Source organism: Drosophila suzukii, unplaced genomic scaffold (genome assembly GCF_043229965.1).
Source record: "Drosophila suzukii unplaced genomic scaffold, CBGP_Dsuzu_IsoJpt1.0 scf_14, whole genome shotgun sequence".
NCBI classification, from domain to species: domain Eukaryota; kingdom Metazoa; phylum Arthropoda; class Insecta; order Diptera; family Drosophilidae; genus Drosophila; species Drosophila suzukii.
In genome coordinates, this window is record NW_027255901.1 from 480,593 (window position 1) to 505,965 (window position 25,373).

Sequence of the window (25,373 nt, forward strand, 5' to 3'; positions counted from 1 at the left end):
CCGCAATTGTTTCTCGAATGGCTTGCCTTAGTTCATTTAAATGTGTTGGTTTTGCTTTGTAGACTTCCTGTTTGCAATAACCCCACAAGAAAAAGTCAGGTGCAGTAAGGTCAGGCGACCTGGGTGGCCAACGGAATGTGGAGTTTCTGGATATCAGCTATTTGGGAAATTTTCGTCGCAATTCTGTCATAACAGGTTGGGCTATGTGAGGAGCTGCACCATCTTGCTGAAACCACAAGGAGTTGAAAGAAATTCTCATTCGGCGTAATTCTGGATAGAAAAACTCTCTCAACATGCTCAAGTAACGGTCTCCAGTAACCGTAACGGTGTGACCGTTTTCTTCGAAGAAGTAGGGCCCGACAATGCAGCGTGATAAAACTGCACACCACACTGTGACACGATGTGGATGCAATTCCGTCTCATGGAGTATCTGTGGGTTGGAAGCACTCCATATTCGACCATTTTGTTTGTTTATGTTGCCGTTTAAATCGAATTGGGCCTCGTCAGACATGAAAAGACAGTTCAACATGTTTTCATCCATCTTCCAGCATTTGAAGCATCTTCTGGCAAAATTCCAAGCGAATAGGCAAGTCTGCAGCGTTCAGTTTGTTGGCCATTTGAATTTTATATGGGAATAAGTCCAAATCTTTGTGCATAATTGACTGTAATGACTGTCTGCTTACACCCATTTGAGCAGATAAGCTTCTTGACGAAACACGTGGATTGTTTTGTAAGGCAGCAGCTACAGCAGCGATTGTTTCCTTCGATCGAACTGAAGGGTTACGATGGTAAGGTCTTCTGTTGACTGTCCCATGCTCGGCAAAATTGTTTACAAGTCTCATTATGGTCCATCTGCTCGGAGGATTGCCGCCAAACGTGCGTCTTTGAACCGAAATCTGCAAAATAAAAAAAATTAACCAGATTCATTAAATAGAAAAAAAGTTATTTAATTTTTTTTTGGTAGCGGCTTTCAACAGCCACCCTGTATGTAGTAAAATAATAGCGATTCTGACGCGTCCGAACGAGAATCAACCGCTAAATATAATGGGTTCTTGCAGCTGACTGAATTACGTACTGCAAGAAAAAACCAATTAATATAAAACAACCTTCTCATCAACTTAAGAACTACAAGAGGTCTAAATTTTGTCCAACATTTCTGAATTTGAACAAGAAATATACAAGCTTTCTTGTGGGAATGATCAATTTCTAAGAGCTCGCATTTCATTCCCCACGGCAATACCAATTTTGTCTCAAAGGGGTACGTTAAGCAACATCAAGAAGAGATGAAGGACTTTAATGTCAAACATGAACCTCCGCAGCTAAAAAAAAAATCCTCCAGGATCAATGATTTGTTAGCTGCTGTGTATACAAATCGGCCTAGGGCTGACCGACATAATAATAAAAAAAACTAAATGTGTTTCGCTTCGCACAATTTTAATAGCCTGTCACCCCTTTACATGATTTATTTTGATTTATCTTCGCAGTTGTTTCTAAAGCGAAACATATACGACTATAAAGTGTTTAATCATTGAATGTAAGCACAATGTTATACAATATTAGTTTTTGTCCCTGCGTTTCTCTTTTTTTCACGACCGTTTTTGGTGGGTGTACTCTACGCTGTACTCTCTGAACTACTCTAGAATATGTATAATTTCACTACTCATTAGTAGTATATAGGCATGTATCAGTTTGAGAACAAATCAGTTATCAGCGCAACTGCTACCGGGAATATAGGTCGTAGTTCTGCACTATCCTAACTAGCCGCTTATCTACGTTAGCTCAACGTCAGCGCAGTTCCAGCATCACCTGTGGTACGGCATCGCAGTAACTATCGTTACCATTGCCTCGACGCGATCGTCCTCGTGCTCACTACCCCCCTGTCATGCTGCGTGACCCAGAAGTGACTAGTTCGGTTAGGTCCAACCATTGATGCTGATAGAAACGATTACACTCCAGCATCCCCCTTCCATCCAAAAGCTGAACCTCTAACTGGTGAGAAGCACTGTTAAGTTCGCACTACATCCACCAGTCCATAGCTCATTTAGCTTCGCAGGATACGCAGCTTAATCCAGCTTCACAGGATCGTCAGCCTAATCCAGCTTCACAGGATACTCAGACGGCTATTATTATGGTAAGCTAAGTCAGTTGAACGATCTCTGGCAGCAGTAGATGAAAAAGTCCAGCAAGCGGCATTACCCACTTTAGATGAGTGTGCCTCAGGACTGACAGGATTAAAGGAGCTGTCAATGTAAGTTAGTCAATTCCAGACCGTATATGAAGAGTATAATATGGTCTTGCTTCCAGAAAACGACGCTCCAATGAGACTAAATCTTTCTCTACCGCCAATCAGTATTCCCGAGTTTGACATCGATAATCTAGATTGACCCCGGTTTCAAGGCTTATTTATGGAATTAGTGCATAATAAACAAGGAAGAACGCTATAGTCGAGTACCTCGACTATCAGATACCCGTTACTCAGCTAATGGGAACAAAGGGAAATGGAGATATGCAAGCAGCAAAGCGAGATTGAAATGCGCCACCTACCGGCGGCAGACAGATTTAAGCGTTATGGGGATTAGAGTGGGCGTGGCAAATTTTTTTTAATCAATCGATAGGTATTGACGAGATTAAAGATTAAAGATTAAAATTTTGTATCTAGCATGAAAAGTGTGGGCGCCACAGGCTTGGGCGGTTTGTGGCCGTTAGAGTGGGCGCGGCAAACTTTTTTTGGGTCAATCGATAGGTATTTTATTCTAGCATCAAAACTGTAGAAGCCACAGTTTTGGGCGGCTTGTGGGCGTTGGAGTGGGCGTGGCACTCTGATGAAATAAAATGCTGCGCAGGAATCTCAGGAACCTGCATGCCTAATCCCAGTATTGTAGCTTGTATAGTTTCCGAGATCTCAGCGTTCATACGGACAGACGGACAGACAGACATGGCTAGATCGACTCGGCTAGTGATCCTGATCAAGAATATATATACTTTATGGGGTCGGAAAAGCTTCCTTCTGCTTGTTACATACTTTCCGACGAATCTAGTATACCCTTTTACTCTACGAGTAACGGGTGTAACTATACTCATCCAGGCAGAAGCTGCATATTCTACAAGGCTAATTCCGATTGAAGCATGAAACATTTTTTTAGGCACAGCCTTCTCAACTTCGGCCAAAGAGCTAGTGAGATGGCTCTGAGGGCGCCGAGCTGAAGGCTACCGAACGGGTCGCAGGTTGCGGATAGCGAGCGCCCTGGTTCTCCAGGGTAGCTACGAATAAGCGTGGAAGTTGGACACGGCCCGGCTACCGCCAAGCCCCCAACACGAAGCGCAAATAAGTAGCCCCGGACAGTCAGCGGGTATCTGCGCCGTAGCAGTACCGACGTCGCGCTTGTGCTGCCGCCTCCGACAAATAGCTCACACACACCCCTTCCCACACTCTTTGAACCTACCTCTTTCCCACCCACACAACTCATCTCACCCCGGGCTGGACTAAGGTGTCACTCGTACCGTGCCGAGAGTCAATCTGGCTGGGAGCCCGAGTCATCAAATAACTCAGTCTCAAACGGTGAGCTCAGGCAAGTGGCGACCGCCTGTTCTAAGTCAGCCTTACCCGGGTACGGCGGATCTCTGCCCGGGTGGACCTGTCCTTTCTCCGCAGCTCGTGGGATTTAACATGGAGAACTTAACAATTAATAAACAAAAAGACTGCACAAGACGAGAGCCCGACACTCTTATAAAGTCGGAAGTCGTAACCAACGACGAAAGTAAGAGCAAGATCACGGCTCTGACTACCCCAGTCCACGTGACGTCGACCCCTGCCAAGGCCAGCGAACAACGCAGCCGGCTAAGCCAAACTCGCCATAGCGACAAGCCCAAGCCTCCCACCAGTGTAGGTGTGGCTAACCAGCCACTCCAACCTGAGGGGAGCGCCAAAGCCGGTCTCGTGGTGAGTACCAGGGCAAAGGAGTTTAAGAGGGTACCACCTAACCAGGCAGGACCTTTTGAAAGAAAGAAGGCTTCCAGGATCCTCAAACGGCTGGCCACCAATCCGATACGTGAGGATCAGACTTCGAAATTGGATTACCAGAAAATCCAAGAGGACATAGCCTGGGCGAAGGCAGTTATCCCAAATTTCGACATCGCTATGACTACCAACAACAAGCGAGAGAGGTCGATGGAGTCAGCTCAACCAGCGAGCAAGAAGGCCAAAGTAACCAACCGCGGCACATGGTCGAGATCCTTTGCGGAAGTGGTAAAGGATCGGAAGATCATTGGAGTCATCGACCAGAGCGATGAAGGCGGAAGGATCCCAAGAAACCATTGGGGTCTGGTTAGACGGGCCCTTGCGACAGTGGCCTTGAAAGTGCTGGACGAGAACCCAGGACCGCCACCCGATTGCACAGATGCAGGGTGGTACCAGGGCAACGTAAAGTTGATCGCCTGCGAAGACGAGAGATCGGCAGCACTCTACAAGGCTGCAATTGACAAAGTCGGCGAGGTCTACCCCGGGGCCAAGCTGGCAGTTTGTGAGGCTGCAGACATCCCGTCTCGACCGAGAGCGAGGGTGTGGCTGCCGTCTGAACCATCGGAACCAGAGGCTATACTCAGCCTGCTGACCAGGTTCAACCCAAAACTTCCAACAGACGGTTGGAAGGTGGTCAAGGTGGAGAAAACCGAGCGAGTCACCATGAGCGTGGTTATCCTCCTAAACCAGGCCTGCTTGGAACCCCTCGCAGCCCAACAGCACAGAGTGAACTACGGGTTCGACAAGGTGCAGCTTCGTATTTATGACACCGATAAAACAGCGGCAGACAACCTGGCTGCCTGTGCGTCGTACGAACCCCCGAGCGACGACGAACCAGATCACGAGGAGGCCACCCTCACCGGCTACGTGTCAACCGACTCGGAGCTGACGGAGAGCCTGAAACAGCTGTGCACCCAGGACACAACCCGACCAGGGCGCTCTGTCCTCCAGGACATAGCGGAGGAAGCGGAGGGTACCCAGCCCGACCCCAGTCCCAAAGATGGTGCAGTTTCTGCAAATTAATCTGCACCACAGCAAGGCAGCATCCGCTGCCCTCCTCACCCGCCTGGCAACAGGCAACATAGACGTAGTCCTCATTCAAGAGCCATGGATTGTTGGTAACAACATCTGTGGCCTATCAACCCCCCTATACAAGCTATTTTACACCAAGGACAAGGGTAAAACCAGAACCTGCATTCTTACAAAAACACACTTTAACACATTTCTTATTCCACAGTTTAGCGAAGGCGACCTTACCACGGTCAGACTGGAGCTAAACGAACACACCCATCACACCATAGCATCATTCTATCTGGCTCACGACTACGAAGGGCCACTACCAAACACCACCACACAAGAACTCATACGCACTCACTCATCTAAGGAACTCATCCTGGGTGGGGACGCTAACTCACACCACACACAATGGGGAAGTACAAACACCAACGAAAGGGGTGAGTTACTCTACCACTATCTCCTTCAATCAAATCTATTCATCTGCAACAAAGGTAATGACCCAACTTTCATCACTAGAAATAGGAGAGAAGTACTAGACATTACTCTAATATCTGATCCCTTACTTAACCAGCTAGACGCGTGGAAGGTGGGGATCGAACACTCATTCTCGGACCACCGATACATAGAATTTACAATAAGTCTAGAACATCCTCCCGCCGAGAACATAACTAATCTAAGGTTAACCAACTGGGGATACTATAAAAATCTCCTCAACAGGAACCTACCCGCTCCTCCGACACACATACGCAACCGTCAAGAATTAGATAGCCTAGTTAACACTTTTACTGATATCTGTGGTGAGGCCTTAAAAAGGGCTTGCCCAAGTAGAACAGTTAAAACAAAGCACAAACCCCCATGGTGGAACCCAACCCTAGCGAACCTTAAAAGAGAGTGTAGAACTTACTTCAATAAAGCTAAATACAACAATAGCAAATCCTCCTGGAATCAATATCATTCAAAACTAAGCCTATACAAAAAGGAAATAAGAATATCAAAACGAAGAGCCTGGGCTAACTTCTGCAGTAGCATAGAATCTACTGCGGAGGCATCCAGACTCAGAAGAATTCTAGCTAAAGCTCCAGCTACCATTGGCTATCTTAAAACCAATGCTGATGGCTGGACGGAAAACAGTCAGGAAACCCTTGAACTACTGTTAGACACACACTTCCCTAACAATACCCAGGTAGTGGAGGACCTCCACATAGAGGTGAATCTAGACGACCAGAGTATTGCCAACATTTCAAACCCTGACCGCATTCAGTGGGCTGTTAACTCTTTTAAGCCCTTCAAATCACCTGGCCCAGATGGGTTCTTCCCGGCCCAGCTACAACGGACATTAGATATGTCCCTTCCCTGGCTGACAGCCATCTTCCACGGCTGCCTTGCTCTAAACCATATTCCAACAAGGTGGCTGGACGTTAAGGTAATTTTTATACCGAAAGCCGGCAAGCCCTCCCACACTAACCCAAAGGACTTCCGCCCGATCAGTCTCTCTTCCTTCTTGTTGAAGACCCTGGAAAGGCTAATTGACACCCATATCAGACTAACCATCGACCATAGCCTACTCTCTGACGCACAGCATGCGTACCGTAAGGGTAGATCAACCGATACCGCCCTCCACTCTCTAGTGTACAGTATAGAACGAGGCTTCCACAATAAGGAATACTCCCTTGCAGCGTTTCTAGACATAGAAGGCGCCTTCAACAACGTCACCCCAACGGCGATCACTGGTGCTCTGACTGAACTGGGCATTGAGCGGCCCATAGTGGGACTCATACACACCATGCTAACCAGCAGGGTAGTGCACTCCACTATGGGATCGGCCCTCTCGACCAGGAATGTCAGTAGAGGAACCCCACAAGGGGGCGTACTCTCACCTCTTCTATGGGTTTTGGTGGTCAACAAACTGCTATCACTTCTAGAAGAGGCGGGCACAAAAGTGGTAGCCTACGCGGATGACGTGGTTATCCTACTGCAGGGCAAATTCCCGCAAACCCTTTGTAATCTAAGCCCTATCCACCCTTTCCCGGTGGACGGCTGGCTGTGGACTGGGAGTTAACCCGGAAAAGACCGAACTAGTTCTCTTTACAAGGAAGTACAAGGTACCAATTCTAGTTCCCCCAAAACTACACCAAACGCGCCTAACCTTTAGCAACCAAGCAAAGTACCTAGGTGTCATCCTTGACAAAAAGCTCCTCTGGACTGATAACATCCTAGATCGCACACGCAAAGCGGCCATAGCCCTCTTCGCTTGTAAAAAAGCCATATGGAGGAAGTGGGGTTTCTCCCCCATGATAGTTCACTGGCTATATACTGCAATAGTCAGGCCCATTCTCCTCTACGGAAACATCGTTTGGTGGCCTTCTCTAGATAAGAACTGCAACCTCCGGATCCTTCACAAGATCCAAAGGAGCGCAGAGCTCTGCATCAGTGGGGCGCTGCGCACTACCGCCACCGAGGCACTAAACACAATTCTCGATCTCCAACCCCTGGACCTACTTGCCAAAAGCTGGGCATCTGCAACAGCGCTGAGGCTCCGTGAAGCAGCGGCTTGGACAACGGGCTCCACGGGTCACTCCATTATCCTATCAAAACATTCACCCCTACCACGTTATACAGACTACGTCCCACCCATAGTCAACTTCGAAAGAAGATACAAAATTCATATACCCACCCGTTCAGACTGGGACAACCTCCCACATCAATTCGTAAACGCCGTCAACATATACACTGACGGCTCCAAGTTTAACTCCCAAACAGGTGGGGGAGTCTTCTCCCCCGAACTAGACATAAAAGTCTCATTCCGCCTACCAGACCACTGTAGTGTTTTCCAAGCGGAAGTGATGGCAATTCAGGAAGCCACTACCCACCTGAACACGTCTGTACATAAAGACAGTGATATCTTCATATTCTCGGATAGTCAAGCTGCCCTCAGGGCCCTCGACTCCTACACAACGAGCTCAAAAACAATCTCTGAATGCCGCAAATCTCTTAACGAGATGGCCACTCATCTGAGAATCAGCCTCATCTGGGTGCCTGGGCACCGCAACATTGAGGGCAACTGCATAGCAGACGAGCTGGCAAGACAGGGGACAACCGCCGATATCCTTCGTGATAAGGACACGGTAGGGATGCCCATGGCTACCTGCAAGCTCCTTCTCAGGCAGAGATTGTATACTCTTTCCAACAACCGTTGGAACTCAATCTCAATATGCCACAATTCTAGACTCACATGGCCAAACTATAACACGAAAAGAACAAAAACTCTCCTACAATGTAGTAGGGAGGACATCTCCACTCTCCTAAATGCCCTCACGGGCCACTGTCTCATAGGGACTCATGCGATAAGGCTGGGTCTAAGTAACCACGACTTCTGCCGCAGCTGCAAAGAGATAGACGAAGAGGAGAGCATCGAACACCTCCTATGCTTCTGCCCAGCGCATAACCTAAAGCGCTTTCAAACCCTAGGTAGCTACACACTTCCGAACCTTGCGGCCATTCAGGACGTAAGCATTCAAAAACTACTATGTTTCTTAAGAAGAACAGAATACTTCGCGAAGGCAGAAAACCCATGAGCTAGGGAAAAGGATCTTTCAGAGATCATGTGGTATCACAAGGGGCCCATTGTGGCCTAAGTGAGGGGACTAATATTTAGTCTCCAACCACTCCTACCTAACCTACCTAACCTAACCTTCTCAAAAGGCGGATATGACGACACCTCGCAAGACTAAAAGCCAGGTACCAAAACGCCAAAAAATGTGTCTTTGCTGCAATAGGAGAAATCGTCGATTATGTGCCCGTTAATGGGTCTGTACAACAGTTTTGAGCAGTGCGAAAGACTTTGACCTTAAAAACCTGGATATTAGCACAAAATCCTGGGATCCAGTCCTGTGTTTTATAATCAGAAGAAAACTAGGCCAGCAGACTTTGGCTGCACTGGAAAACTCAGCAGATGCACTAACGGAAACTCTAACGTTAAGAAGTGTGCTGACGTTTATTGAGCGGCACTCATAAGGCTGAAAACTGTGGATCACTGGATACTTTTGGAGTCTGCCAACAACGGCATCATTCACTGTCCCGCAAGGGACCGACTTGCAATCCAGTGTCCGGCGCAGTAACCATCGCAGTCTACGACATACCGGCATACCGCTCAACTACAAACATGTCGCGCTGTAAAAGATTCTGGATCACAGGTGAATCTTATCTCAAGGATCAGATCTGCTATCTCTTAAGGAAAGGTCGTCACCGATTGAGATATCTGGAATCGGAGGAAAAATAACAACAGCAATTAGATCAATACTAAAGCTCTCGTCATTTACATCAGGTCTTGAAACAGAAGTAAAGGTATTTATTATTTCCACAGACATTACAAAACAACCGTCATTACCGATTGCAAACGATCTTAACTAGGACCTAATAAGTCTCTGGCGCAAGGCACAAGGCTTGGTTATGTAGTCACTGGTTTTTTCAATAGAGAAACTTCATCTGATATGGAAATCAACCCTATTTTGATCGTAGACGATCTTGTAGAAACGGACTCTGCTTATGAGTCAATGAGAGATGAAAACCCGAAAATTGGTAACCAATTTGATGTTGGGTGGCTGATAAATTTAGCTACATTAAGAAACTCAAATAATTTTGTTTTCAGTGTATGGAATTCATTTTTCTTTTATTCATTTTAAAGCTCACTCAATTTTATTAGATATAGCTTAATTAGTTTTAAAAATAATGGAATTTTAATGCCCCCCGTTGATGCATATGCGGCATCTTACAAAAAAGTTGTTTATTACTGCTTGGAGAGTTGAGACAGGTATAGCCGCAATTGTTTCTCAAATGGATTGCCTTAGTTCATTTAAATGTGTTGGTTCTGCTTTGTAGACTTCCTGTTTGCAATAACCCCACAAGAAAAAGTCAGGTGCAGTAAGGTCAGGCGACCTGGGTGGCCAACGGAATGTGGAGTTTCTGGATATCAACTTATTGGGAAATTTTCGTCGCAATTCTGTCATAACAGGTTGGGCTATGTGAGGAGCTGCACCATCTTGCTGAAACCACACAGAGTTGAAAGAAATTCTCATTCGGCGTAATTCTGGATAGAAAAACTCTCTCAACATGCTCAAGTAACGGTCTCCAGTAACCGTAACGGTGTGACCGTTTTCTTCGAAGAAGTAGGGCCCGACAATGCAGCGTGATGAAACTGCACACCACACTGTGACACGAAGTGGATGCAATTCCGTCTCATGGAGTATCTGTGGGTTGGAAGCACTCCATATTCGACCATTTTGTTTGTTTATGTTGCCGTTTAAATCGAATTGGGCCTCGTCAGACATGAAAAGACAGTTCAACATTTTTTCATCTTCTTCCAGCATTTGAAGCATCTTCTGGCAAAATTCCAAGCGAATCGGCAGGTCTGCAGCGTTCAGTTTGTTGGCCATTTGAATTTTATATGGGAATAAGTCCAAATCTTTGTGCATAATTGACTGTAATGACAGTCTGCTTACACCCATTTGAGCAGATAAGCTTCTTGACGAAACACGTGGATTGTTTTGTAAGGCAGCAGCTACAGCAGCGATTGTTTCCTTCGATCGAACTGAAGGGTTTCGATGGTAAGGTCTTCTGTTGACTGTCCCATGCTCGGCAAAATTGTTTACAAGTCTCAATATGGTCCATCTGCTCGGAGGATTGCCGCCAAACGTGCGCCTATACTCTCTTTGAACCGAAACTACGGACTAACAGTTATCCATTTTTGTTAAATGTAAAAGTCAATCTGCAAAATAAAAAAAATTAACCAGATTCATTAAATAGAAAAAAGTTTTTTAATTTTTTTTTGGTAGCGGCTTTCAACAGCCACCCTGTATGTAGTAAAATAATAGCGATTCTGACGCGTCCGAACGAGAATCAACCGCTAAATATAATGGGTTCTTGCAGCTGACTGAATTACGTACTGCAAGAAAATACCAATTAATATAGAACAACCTTCTCATCAACTTAAGAACTACAAGAGGTCTAAATTTTGTCCAACATTTCTGAATTTGAACAAGAAATATACAAGCTTTCTTGTGAGAATGATCAATTTCTAAGAGCTCGCATTTCATTCCCCACGGCAATGCCATTTTTGTCTCAAAGGGGTACGTTAAGCAACATCAAGAAGAGATGAAGGACTTTAATGTCAAACAAGAACCTCCGCAGCTAAAGAAAAGATCCTCCAGGATCAATGATTTGTTAGCTGCTGTGTATACAAATCGGCCTAGGGCTGACCGACATAATAATAAAAAAAACTAAATGTGTTTCGCTTCGCACAATTTTAATAGCCTGTTTTTCCTTAAATAACTCAAACAGTCTTCTTCTCACCCCTTTACATGATTTATTTTGATTTATCTTCGCAGTTGTTTCTAAAGCGAAACATATACGACTATAAAGTGTTTACTCCTTGAATGTAAGCACAATATTAAACAATATTAGTTTTTGTCGCTGCGTATCTCTTTTTTTCACGACCGTTTTAAGTGGGTGTACTCTACGCTGTACTCTACTCTTAGCATAAAAAAATAAAGTTTTTGCCCTCTGACATGTCACACCGAGCCTACTCCAGAACTGAAGGTGCAAACTGAATTGCGCGGCGAACTAACTCTTTCATGCTATTTGACAAAATATTTTATCGAAAAACGAATGCAAACATTTGGGTGTAAGTATACATCGTAATATTAAAGATTGCTTATGATTAGCAAACATACATGTTCGTACCCAAAGGTACTCAACATGACCACACCCAACAAATCAAGCAGTGGCCAAGTTGGGAACAGTATCAGGCGCTCAGTAGCACCCACTGCATATGAGAATTGCTGATCAGAATATTATATGTCTCACTAACTCACCGTCTCACCGGCTCAACGGCACACTGACCCCCCAATGCAGTCAGCACATTTTGCAGTGACAGCCAACTACGCAAAGTCAACTACGCAAACTGCTACCATAATCATAATTCCCTAACCTACTTTAGAATATAGCCTACTTCACTAATCATTACACTAAACTTCCGTGGTCCAAGTAGTATATAAACATGTACCAAATGAAGAATAAATCGGTTATCAACACACCTCTTAACTCCGCGGTTCTACTTCCTACATCTGGGAATAGGGCTCGTAATACACTATCTCAACTAGCAGCTAACCACGTTAGCTCTACCCCAGCGCAGTTCCGCATCGCCTGTGGTCTGGCATTCCAGTAACCATCGTTACCATTGCCGCGACGCGATCGTCCTGCCAGCAAAGCGTCCCCGTGCCAGCGACAAGTGCTCATTACCCCCTTGTCCCGCGGTGTGACCCGGAAGTGTCTACTTCGGTTAGGCACATCGCCTGTGGTCCGGCATCAATGTTTGTCGTCGCGGCAATGGTAACGATGGTTACTGCAATGCCGGACCACAGGCGATGTGGAACAGCGCTGGTGTAGAGCTAACGTGGTTAGCTGCTAGTTGAGATAGTGGCTACTGCTTGATTTGTTGGGTGTGGTCATGTTGAGTACCTTTGGGTACGAACATTCTCCCCCCCATTGAGGGGTACCCTCAATTAAGTCGTGATGTCGGTCAGCCCTTGACCGAATTGTATAGGAAGCACCTAACAAATCATTGACCAAGGTGGATCTTTCCTTCAACTGAGGTTCATGTTTGTGATTCAGGTCCTTCACATCTTCTTGATGCTGCTTAACACTCCCCTTTGCGATAAAATTGACATTACCGTGGGGACTAAAATTGTGCCCTCGTAGAACTTGATCATTTGGCACGTCTGTGGTATGTGGACATTCTGCAACAAAACTAAGACATTCCTTGGTTAAGTTTAGACATGTTGAACCAAAGTCAGGCTTCTTGTAGGTTTTAAATTGATTAGAAGTCGGTTCTATATTCATCGGACTTTTATCTTTCGTTGGCTCATAAGCAGCGTTCGGTCCTGCAAAATCACCTCTGCCTTCTACTAGAATAGGGTTGATTTCCGTATCAGATGAGGCTTCTTTATTGAGATAACCTGTGATTACATAACCAAGCCTAGTGCCTTGTGCCAAAGGTTTATAAGGTCCTAGTTCAAGAAGTTCACCGGTTATTACACGAGAATACACCTCAACCCCTAAGGTTAGGTCAATGGGTCCAGGTTGCCGAAAGTCAGGATCTGCTAACGGCAGTCCCTCGGGAATATTAAGATCGGTTGTAATCGGTACTGACGGTTGGTCTGTAATGACTGTGGGCATAATAATTACCTCTAATAGTTTTTCAAACCCTGATGTACATGATGAGAGCTTTAGTTTTGATCTGGTTGCTGTTGATATTTTTCCTCCGATTCCAGATATTTCAATCGGTGACATTTCCTTAAGAGATAGTAGATCTGCCATTTTCCTTGAGATAAGATTCACCTGTGATCCACCATCTATTACAGCGCGACATGTTTGTAATTGACCGTTTGGCCCTTGTAATGAGACCATGGCGGTCGCGAGCAGAGTATATCCTCCTACGTTGTCGTAGCCTGCAATGGTTACTGCGCCGGCCACTGGATTGCTAGTCGGTCCTTGGTGTAACAGTGAATGATGCCGTTGCTGGCAGACTCGACAAGTGGTCGGTGATCCACAGTTTTCAACCTTATGAGCTGTAGACAAACAATTTGTGCATGCTCCTACTTGAATAATGGCTTGACGCCGTGCTTTGGGGTCCATTTGCTGGATCCGGCTACATGCTCTAAGATTATGTTGTCCTAGGTGACAAATCTTACAGCTCTCTTCGTTGTGAACTGACTGATGGCGGAGTGTTGCTGTAGGTTGAGCGCTTATCGTCTCCAGCATGCAAGCGCACCGCTCAATAAACGTCAGTACACTCCATAACGTTGGAATTTCCGTTGGTGCATCCGCTGAATTTTCAAGAGCAGCTAGAAACTGCTGGTCTAGTTTTCTTCTGATAAGAAAACACAGGATTGAATCCCAGGATTTTGTGCTGATATCGAGGTTTTTAAGAGTACTCATTGAGTTTTTTATCGTGTCATGTAAGGCCCTTAGTTGGCGCGAGGAGCCGTCTATAGGCACATGGTCAATAATTTTTGCAATGGCGGCGAATACTAGTATTTTTCCGTTCTGGTACCTGGCCTTTAAACGCAACCAGGTGTCGTCATAGCCACCCTGTGAGAAGGCTGTGTCTGTCAAGACGTTTTTTGCTTCACCACGAAGCGAACGCTGTAGAATATGTAGTTTTTGACTGGCCGAATATGGTTTATTATGTACCAATTCCACAAAGAGATCATGGAACCGTGGCCAGTCTAGATACTCGCCGTTGAACTCCGGAATGCTAATTGGCGGAAGTGCCAAGTTTAGGCTCATTGGCGCGTCGTTTTCTCGTAGCAGGCTCATTTCGTATTCCTCGTATAATGTGTGGAATTGGGCTAGCTCTGCTTCTGCCAGAGCTGCGGCCCCAGGTGTGCTATCCAATTCGTCGTGGGCTTGCCTCAGTAACGCCCAATGGAGATCCAGGTGCCTTTGTAAGGCTGGGGTGACAGTTGGGGCGTTCGAGGCTAATGTTAATGATGACTCCAATTCGTTGCATCTTCTCTGCAACTGTCGGATCACCGTGCCAATTGCGGAATCTCCTTCTACTTGATCTCTTGTTGTGAGCTTGATGTTGGTCGAAGTTCGTCTGGGGGCCTTCGGAAGCCCGCTTCCAGTCGGCATGTTGTCCAGAAAGATATTCTGATATTTTTCGACCAGCTCTTTAAGTGCTACTAGTCGTGAAGAGTACTCACTTCCAGTGGGTAGTTCCGCTTGCTGAACTTCTTCATCTAGGTCGCAAAACTGCCGTCAAAAATCGTTTAACTGATTTAGCTTACCGGAATAATAGCCGTCTCGGTGGCGTCGGTCGGCAGAATCCTTGCCATAATTCTTAATGAGCTGTTGGATTTTCCCTTGCAGCTCGTTTTGTGTGTCTAGTAATCGATTGTGTAAATCGATTTTTGTGTGATTGTTTCCTCAATGAATGAAGTAGACATATTGTGTGACTTGGAAACAAAGAATCTTGTGCAGCTGGATGGAGCTGAGTATCCTGTGAAGCTGGATGAAGCTGACGTTCCTGTGACGCTGGAAGACGAAGCGTATCCTGTGAAGCTGGATGAAGCTGTGAGTCCTGTGAAGCTGGTTTAAGCTGAGTATCCTGTGAAGCTGGATGAAGCTGGGTATCCTGTGAAGCTGGATGTAGCTGAAGTTCCTGTGACGCTGGAAGACGAAGCGTATCCTGTGAAGCTGGATGAAGCTGAAGTTCCTGTGACGCTGGAAGAAGAAGCGAGTCCTGTGAAGCTGGATGAAGCTGAAGTTCCTGTGACGCTGGAAGAAAAAGCGAATCCTGTGAAGCTGGATGAAGCTGAAGTTCCTGTGACGCTGGAAGAAGAAGCGAATCCTGTGAAGCTGGATGAAGCTGAAGTTCCTGTGACGCTGGAAGAAGAAGCGTATCCTGTGAAGCTGGATTATATATGGACGTTGATGCACTATGGTCAGTACAAACAAGTGGCCCTACGACACCAAGCAAAGCTTGTTACGCGCGGAGCCCATCACTGTTTTGGGCGAGTAAACATAATCGCGGACAAAGAAAAAGAAAATGTAACAATAGACAATTAAAAATACAGGTCAATATACGAATAGACAAAATACATCAAGTAAAACTAATTAGTTACTAGGGAGGATAGTATTATTGATTTAAAGATAGGAAGTGAGTCAGTAGTAGATATTAGATGATATAGTCTATTATAATCATTGCAAAGTACTCTAAAAGGTTCATGCATTGCGTAATTAGAGATACAGTGATTTAATACTAAAGGAATATAGTTTCTAGTGAATCTATTTGGCACATTAAAATGCAGGCGACCCAGTAACTCGGGACTCTCTACATCACCATGAATAAGATTTCTAATAAACGTAATACCAAGCATAGTTCTACGGTTAGCTAACGATGGTAAGTTGATTAGAAGTAGTCTACTAGAGTAGGATGGTAGTATTAGGCTTGTATCCCAGTTAAGTCTCCGTAAGGCAAATATTAAGAAGTTTTTTTGCACAGACTCAATCCGGTCTATATGCACCCCATATTGGGGACTCCAAACAGGAGCGCAGTACTCAAGAATTGGTCGGACTAATGAAATAAACAAGGTCTTTGTGACATAGGGATCATCGAATTCCTTCGACCACCTTTTGATAAATGCAAGCACGCCCCTGGCTCTATTTACCATAGTAGTAATGTGATCGGAAAATTTAAGTCTAGGATCCATGTAGACTCCAAGGTCGTCAGCATGCGTTATCCTATCTAACAACCACTCAAAGTATACGTTGAGTAGTGGGGGCTGACACGAAAAAAGGTCATTAGTTTACACTTAGAATCATTTAAAATATAATTCATTATCCATGCACCATGTTTGAAATGCATTTAGATCCGATTGTAAAGCTACACTTTGTGCGGGGTCATTATATTGCAGGCACAACTTAACGTCATCTGCGTACATAAGAACCCGTGACTTCGTTAAGACTAATGGAAGGTCATTTATAAATAATGTAAACAGGAGCGGACCAAGATGACTTCCTTGTGGTACACCGGAAGTAACTCGGATTAGGGATGACAAAGAGTTTTTAAAAATGACCCTTTGAGTCCTATCATTCAAATAACTTAAAATCCACCTAAGAAGATCACCTGAAAACCCTAAAAGGTCCAATTTCCGGACTAAAATCGGGTGACTTACAGAATCAAACGCCTTACTAAAATCAGTGTAGACCACATCAGACTGACGATTCTTTCTAAAACCTCTTATAACAAATGAAGTAAACTCCAAAAGGTTGGTTGTCGTTGACCTACGTTTTATAAATCCGTGTTGACAAGAGGAAATAAGGGACCTACAACTGTGTTGTAAATGAGGCGTAATAATGTTGTCAAAGAGCTTCGGTATAGCTGATAGCTTTGAAATACCTCTGTAATTACATGCGTTCAATTTACTCCCTTTTTTATGAAGCGGGATAACAAACGATTCCTTCCATCTGTGTGGGAAATCGGATGTTTCTAAAGACAAAGTAAACAGTTTGTGCAATGGTCTACACAAAGTCTCAGCGCAATACCTAAGCACACATCACCAATGTTTGTGCCTAACCGAAGTAGACACTTCCGGGTCACACCGCGGGACAAGGGGGTAATGAGCACTTGTCGCTGGCACGGGGACGCTTTGATGGCACGACGGTCGCGTCGCGGCAATGGTAACGATGGTTACTGCGACGCCGGACCACAGGCGATGCTGGAGCTGCGCTGAGGGTGAGCTAACGTGGTTAGCTGCTAGTTAAGATAGTGTATTACGAGCCCTATTCCCAGTTGTAGGAAGTAGAACCGCGGAGTTAAGAGGTGTGTTGATAACTGATTTATTCTTCATTTGGTACATGTTTATATACTACTTGGAACACGGAAGTTTAGTGTAATGATTAGTGAATGAGCTATATTCTAAAGTAGGTAGGTAGGTCAGGTAGTTTTGATTATGGTAGCAGGTTGTGTAGTTGGCTCGGCAGGCACTGCAAAATGTGCTGACTGCATTGGCCGGTCAGTGTGCCGTTGAGTCGGTGAGACGGTGAGTTAGTGAGACATATAATATGCTGATCAGCAATTCTCATATGCAGTGGGTGCTACTGAGCGCCTGGTACTGTTCCCAACTTGGCTACTGCTTGATTTGTTGGGTGTGGTCATGTTGAGTACCTTTGGGTACGAACAACTATGTTATTATTTTCTAGCTCTGCATACACAGCCATATCGACCTCTCCTATATACATTGGTAAAGGTGTCGTCCCTTCTTGTTCACTCTTTTCCGTCTCCTGGATATCTTTCTCATTAGAAGTCGTCCAGGACTCTCTCATTACCGTCGTATGTTTTAATATGCTTTAACTCACGCTTTACTTTTATACCATCTTTCACATTACAAATCTTTTTTGGGCTTAAACGTTTCCTCCAATTGTAACTTCGTTCGATATTTTACTTGTTTGAGATCATCGAATTTTCGCTTCAATGAAAATCTAGCATTGGTTAAGTGAGACAAAATATCATTGTAGTTTATTTTACAAACATTATAGGAGAAAGATTTACAATTTCCGAAATTCAGATACTCACTCCTCAGTTACTAAACTCATACTGTATAGGGAACACTATAATCTGTAATATTTATATACCTCTTCCGAATAAAAAAGATTCGATATATTTTCTTCATTAAATTTAAAAAGTTTATTTAATAATACATTATTAAGACCTCAAAGTTGTAATGATGCCATTACATATACAACTATTTCATTTTCCATCAACCATATCATTGATGATATCATCCTGAAGAGAGGTGTACCTTTCCGGCATGTACAAGATGTGCTCCTCCAACTCGAGAGCAATAGATTCTCCAACCTTTGTTGTTTTGCGCTCCGCCTTGAGGATCGGGAATCTTTTGTTTGAAGGTATCCATGTCCTCGATACCAGTGTTTTTGATAAATTTATTAAGCTCTTTAATTACAATGCTCATCCGGTTTTCCTGATTCATGCTGATGGTAAAGCTGTTTGGACTGTTTGATAGTGGTCTGTTGCGTAGGAGCGAAATTAGATCTTTCGTTTCTTAATTCATTTCCCCTTACTGTAAGACTTAAGACAGAAACCATAACCCTTTATGTACGTCTTGAGATATAATCCTTCTCCTACAGCAACACTTTCAATTTTCCTGTTGTGACGTTTCTTCTCCTTCATTTCTTCTTTAGCCTTCCTCGCATTATTAATTGTTTTTGCAATTGCTGCACTACCACTTGCTAAACTACCAAGAGCACTGAGGGCTGTCAAGGTCGGCACGATTGGTAGAAAACCTCCAGTTTTGGGTACATTAATTACTCGAGGTATTTTAAAATTTTTCTTAGAACCCATTGATTAATGAATTGATTTACTTGCAACTTTAATTGTACTCTTAATGTCAAATGGTTTTTGATTTTCTAAGGTCTTAGTAGCAACATTAACAACAGTAGAAAGGTTTGTCTTCATCATTTTATTCTTCGTTTTCTGTTTCCTTCCTTTCTTTTCCGTTTTATTCAATCCCATCCCAAGTTTTTTCTTGGCCCTCAATATATTTGTATTAAGATATGCTGCTGCTTTTTGACCGAGACTGCTATCTGGTGACTTGTCACGCAACCAGGATTTGCCAATCAACATGGAGCCTGCACTCGGTAGTTTCCTTAATGCCATGTTTTTGGAATATGCAATATCGTGCTCTTTGCAAGCTTCAAACGGTAATGTATTGATTAGCTTACCTATTTTATTGACGATCACCTAAGATTTCTCATTGAATGAAGTACGAAAGATTGAAAGATGCATTTAATAATTAACCAAAAACAAAAAATTGTAGTAACAAATGTTAGTGACGAAAACCAGAAAAATCTACCGCCACGACACAGTGGTCTCTTACCGAACACAATAAGGGGTCTAATTGTTTGGTTTTTGAATTGTGGTAAAACTAGAGAGTCTTAATGGATTAAAATTTGAAAATGATTATACATTTTCAAAAAGTTTATATCAACCTAAATATGAGTACTTGGAGAAATTAATCAAACGGATTAAAAGGAATGGGACCACAGTGAAGCCAAAAACAAATCCATTAAGATATTCGATTACGTATCTTGTGAAAAACAAGGTAACATAAGATCTTTTTTTTGTATGCGTCGACATAAAAACATCGACTCTCTTTATTTATGTCAAACCTGTAGTCATATACCGAAACATTTGATACGTGACAGTGCGTACTTTATTATAATGTTTTAACTAGATGATTTAAGTATGTGGCATATTGTAACGAACTAATTTTGTATGTCTGCTCACGGCGAGATTCATGCGGCTAGCTCAGTAGCTTGTGTGTGTTCGTCCCACCAAATTTATATAAGCGTTACCGCCCAGTAGCTCAGTGAGAAAGCACAGAATTCACGGGTTCATAGGGGGTTTATTGCGGGTATAATGTTACAGCAGCTTGGTGGCTCGGCTGGGCACTCGTGGCCGACGGCTCTTGGTCGCCTCGATGATTTCTCGCCTCATTGACTCGGTGCTCCGATCCTGTATCTCCCTGAAGATCCTTGAAGCTCCCTGAAGGCGCTTGGCGCTGATCGATGATCTGATGCGTTGACTCGACGACTGCTTATAACGTCTTGGACTCGCGACGGGGTCAGCCGTGCGGGCTTAGGAAAGCGTCATCGTTCCCAGACTAAGTAAACAGATACTGCGCTCTCCAGGATTACTCCTTTTTACTTTCGAAAACTTAAGACCTAACACGAACGACCGCTCTCCCTTTCTGCCTGATCGAGCCAGGACCTGCTCAGTTTCCACTTGACGTTCTGGACTTACGCCGGGACTCGCCCAAGCAGTGCTTGGGGCGAGGTATACTGGTCTTAGACAGGCCTATCCCCGAGCTCACGATTTTTTGTCGCAGCCCTTCACTGCTCAGACTCTGACCGACTCTCCAGGTGTAATGCGAGGATTTAGTTGTGACAGGACTAAACAGATCGCCTTAACCTAGCCGTGTGGTGCCCTCTGGACCTCAGCTACCTGTGTCTCAATTCGGAGATTCCTGTTGTTGTTTCAATCCCGAATCCTTGTAGGCTCCCAGGCGCTGCTTCCGACGACTTCACTTGTAGTTTATTTAGTTGACTGGATTGCTTACTTTGATATCTTGACTGGTCTTGAGGATCGACTCCTCGTCACCGACTGAAGATTCTGCCAACGCCCTGCGGCTTTATATAGGGCCTCTGGAAACCGTTATTTCCCTTTTGTGTACGGCCCGCTGAATCTCTCCACTCCGGGTCTAAAGTCCGTGGTTCCTGGGAGTATGGGTACGGATTCTTTTTAATTACCAAGGATAATAAAATGGATAACGGAAGATAGAAGAAAGAGTTTGTTCAATTTATTATAATTTAGGAGTGAGGTCAATATATAGCTGGGTAAGATACTTACAATCCCACAGTTTATCAGGAGATTTCAACATTATCTTTGAATGGAAATAGTTCCATTATATATTCAAATTTTTTTCAACCTATAGAATTGAATGTTCGATACGAGTGTGCACTTATCGAAAAAAATAATCTCTTTCACATCGGTGACAATGTTATTAAGATTCCTACTAGTTTATAAGAATAGAATGATATACCCAATTTTATTTAAAATATACTTAAAGACTATAACCTTAATAACTCATTTAAGATTTAGGGTAACAAAAATACACTTCAAGTTGAAATAACTACCATGCAAGAGTCAGTTTACTTTAATAAGGAAAGATCGATTGGGCAACTGTTTGACTTTCATCAAAAAGTACAGCAACCACATCATACAAAAAACTATCGATCAGATCAGACTGTGAACATATTAAAAATCAATTCAATTCGTTGGCAATGTAATTTAAAAAAAAGTACACTTTTGTGAGGAGCCCAAAGGCTCCATATAAATTAACGGTAAGTACGAACACAGGCCCCTGTAAATTGCGCTCCATGGTGACGTTCAGGGAAGGCGAGCTGGCTACTCCTGGAGCCCTTTTCTGGGCTGTGTCATGGTTGACAAATCGGGTTTCGTTGATGGTGGCACTCTCGGTAAAGGTGATACAGTGACAATCCCATCGTCAACGTAAGAAACGGGATGCAGGTCACTTTGCTGGATCTCGCAATGTGCAGTGGCTCCAGCGTGGAGCTCGTGCAGCACGATCTTCTTAGCGCCAGCTGGCATAACGTAGCCCTTGGTGTTATGGAGCAATTCTTCACCGTGTGGATCTCCCCATTGCATTCCGCTACTACGTTATCTTCCAGCCTGAGCATGGTGTCGTGGTGCAACACGGGAAAAATAGTAATCTTATTGCAGGCTGACTTAATTTTAGGAAATTTAATAATAAAGTGTGAAAAGTTAACGGACTGTAGGATTTTAAAGGACGCTACGGACAATACGTTTTTGACCGCGGTCTCGGTGGGCTCTTCCATCCACACACATTTCAGTTCTGCATGATCTAGTATGCTAGGGCTAACAATATAAACTTTAGCAAGAGCTACAGCGAGCATTATATTTTGCAGCTCCATTGCAATCATCACATTTCGAGGTAATAACATCTCGTATATGTGTCCCGTATCAATTTGGGATTCTTTAGCTGATCTCAGAAGTTGATTGACAGTTGTGTATTGTATTGTTTGCATTTAATAGTTGGAATTCATTAAATTTAATTTTTTCAAAATCTTCAACGTCTGGCGTTCTCGCCACTTACCTTCAACGCCGTGCGCAGGTGAGCGACATCAACGCTCAAGAGTTTTTGCATGTGCGATTGGGGGAACATGTTGTTCATTCCATCAGTCTCTTCTACTACGCACCTATATTCTGAGAGATTCGCTGAATGTTGTACAAACGCGAATTCCTCCCGTACCAAAATTCGACCATCAACGATGGGAATGTATTTTGCTTTTGAGTAGTCCGTGACGTGTGCCGATGTTATGGTCAAAAGGAATAGCAGGGGTATGGATGTAAACATGTAATTCGGATATACTGCAATGTTTCTTCAAAGCATGAAAAATGAAGCACGATTAAGCAGTAATAAAAAAAACGTATGCCCACTAGGGATAAAAGTAATAAAAATTGAAAAATTACCAGGCAATCGATAACATGGTTATACTTGGCCTACCTAAGGTTGTCCTTGTGGACCACCCTCCCCTTAATGAGGACTGTGGTTCCCATGTCCGCTTCTAGTCGCCTGTTGGATTTCACTAGGACATTTTCGCAAACTTTGAACACTCTGTTTTGTCGGGAAGCATTTACCCTGTTTCGGAGCTTATCTTGGGCGTGTTTTATTTTACCCTGTACCTCATATTGTGGGTCATTTGATTGTGTTTGAACCACGTCGGGATGCCTCTTGTCGATGACCGACTGGATAGATTTGTTATATGTATCAGGCAGTGGCCTGCAAAATTAGCTCAACGGTGTCACTAATGGCCTTTATCAATTTTCAGACATCTAGCAAGCTCTACCCGACTGCTGTGGAAACGTTCAACTTGTCCGTTTTAGACACTGTGAAGGGGCGGTTCATTCGAGATGCTAACGCCGAAATGGTTTTCCAGCATGGTCAAAGTGGTGTGCGAGTTCAACGATGGTTCGTTGTCGCAAAATATGACCATGAGTTGCAGTAGTGCCGGTTTAAGATCCTATATGGTTCTAGAGAGAATTGGCTGGTCCATGGAAAATTTGCAGAATTTGTCAATGCACGTAAGGAAATATTTTTTGTCTGTGGAGAAAATGTCTATATGTAGCATTTCTCCTACATGAGATGGGACTGGTGTTTCACCAAGCTCATGTTTTTTGGGTTTCACTTGCTGGCTTGGCCATTTTTGGGAAGTAGTATTCTGAGAGTTCCTGCTTCACATTTTCTTGGGCCGATCTGTGAGCCCTGTTGTGCTCGGCAGTGAGAACTTCTCGCCTTTCAGTGACTGCAAAAATATCCGTTTCAAGGTTTTTGCAATGCCAAAATTTGGTGGCAGGGAATTGCCAAAGCAATCGCTAGCGTGTGCAAATCGCAATGAATGGCGTTTACGCCCTTAGGGACAATAACGTCCGCGAGCTCCTCAAGCAATGACTCCTTGCATGTGAAGTCAATGTTATGCCGTCTCTTGCTTCCGAAGAGTACGAAGGTGCGAAGGTGAAAGTACGGAAAGTCTGCTTCCTCCAGATTTATCTGGTTTTGCAAGCAATTCAAAGGCTTGTCCGTAGTTTGAATCGTGTGGGTCAGTGACAGCTCACTGTGAATTGTGGCCGCGCTTGAAAAAGTTGTTGTCTTGAGGGGACTTCCACAACGAGGTTGTCTTTGCCGGGCTTGTAAAAAATGTTAGCGCCGGACTAGTAGCTGCGAGCTTTCCACCTTTTGATTTTCGAACTCGGATTGGATTCCGACACTGCGGAGGTCAACGGTTTGTGATCAGTAAAGATGTTTATATCTTTGACTGCATATAAATAATGGCGCAATTTGGCCAGTGCCCAAACTATGGCTAACAGCTCCCTTTCGTTGGTAGCGTAGTATACTTCTCTGTCCTTTAAGGTTCTGGAGGTCATAGTTATGGGTCGCCCCTCTTGGGATAGCACCGCGCCAATGCCGTGCGCTGAAGCATCTGTCGTTAGATCAAATGCCTTTTTGTAGCCAGAATGTTACGCAGCTTTTGGAAAGCCATCCGTTGCGGCTCGCTGAATTTTACCTAGTTTTGGATCTGTGTCTACTGACACTTCCATGTTCCCCTGTCAGAATGTCCGAAATGGGGCTAGCTATTGACGCAAAATCTTTGATAAAGCATCTATAATAGTTAGCCAAGCCCAGGAATGATCTGACCTCGAATATGTTCTTGGGCTCCGGGAGTTCCTAAATGGCTTTTATTTTTTCTGGGTCTTTGGAAAATGCTGGTTGCATTTTTTAAATTGTAAACACGAACTAGTGTTGATGCTAACTAAGAATCTTGGCGATATGTTTGAACCAACCAGAAATCAACAAACTTCTAAGCTGGAAATGACAAATATTACTCCGAGGAATTTTGCAAAAATTAAGGTGTACTATATTATTAAAAGTGGTGAAACCAATCGCATTACGGAGTTGGGATTCATATGCCAACCCCAAATTGGGTTGTGGCAGTCAGCACAGCTGGATTGTGAAATTGTCGGCTAACCGCGAAAAAGATTCTCAATACTTGGATTTACCTTAAACAAAGAACTTATCACAAATTATTTCTCAAACTAGAAAGTTCACTTGAATTTTGAGTCACACCCATATGATAATCTGAATGTTGATTTTAGTAAGAATCAGTATGCTCATCTATATAAAATGTATACAAGATTTCAATCCATTTACTATAATAGTTGATCACAACCTTTTTTGACCCCAAATGAATTTAAATCGGCCCCTATTATTGTGGTTGATCTTTCATATCAAAACGAATCAGTGAAAACTGGTCCTATTGATGTTAGAATTTCAATAGAACTGAAAAGTCATGAAAATACCCAACCTTATTGTCTCCTCATACCGATTAGTTGAATATAATTCATTAAACGGACTTGTACAACGATTTGTTTAACATTAGGAAAATGTTGAAAGATACTGATTCGATTGATGATCAAGGCTTCTTTGATAATAATAATAATATTATTGTAGAGGAAATTGGAATTGTCTTCGAAAAAGGTCCAATCTTGAATAATACTTTTACAATGGAACCACCATGTTATTTTACTTTGCTAAATACAAAATCTCGAAATACTACAATTAGGTTAACCAATTAACATCATACCATTATGGTAATT

At 43.7% G+C, this 25,373-nt stretch overlaps 2 protein-coding genes across 2 annotated transcripts in view; both read left to right on the top strand.

Annotated features, from left to right (window-relative positions):
- Ir41a (Ionotropic receptor 41a) overlaps positions 1-25,373 on the top strand; it is a 170,689-nt gene that overhangs the window by 89,726 nt on the left and 55,590 nt on the right. The gene's annotated exons all lie outside the window — the stretch shown is intronic.
- Positions 4,604-5,352, top strand: LOC139354704 (uncharacterized). The gene is made up of 2 exons (XM_070998943.1): positions 4,604-5,196; positions 5,256-5,352. The coding sequence occupies exon 1, from the start codon at positions 4,682-4,684 to the stop codon at positions 5,039-5,041; it is 360 nt and encodes a 119-aa protein (XP_070855044.1). The 5' UTR covers positions 4,604-4,681; the 3' UTR covers positions 5,042-5,196; positions 5,256-5,352.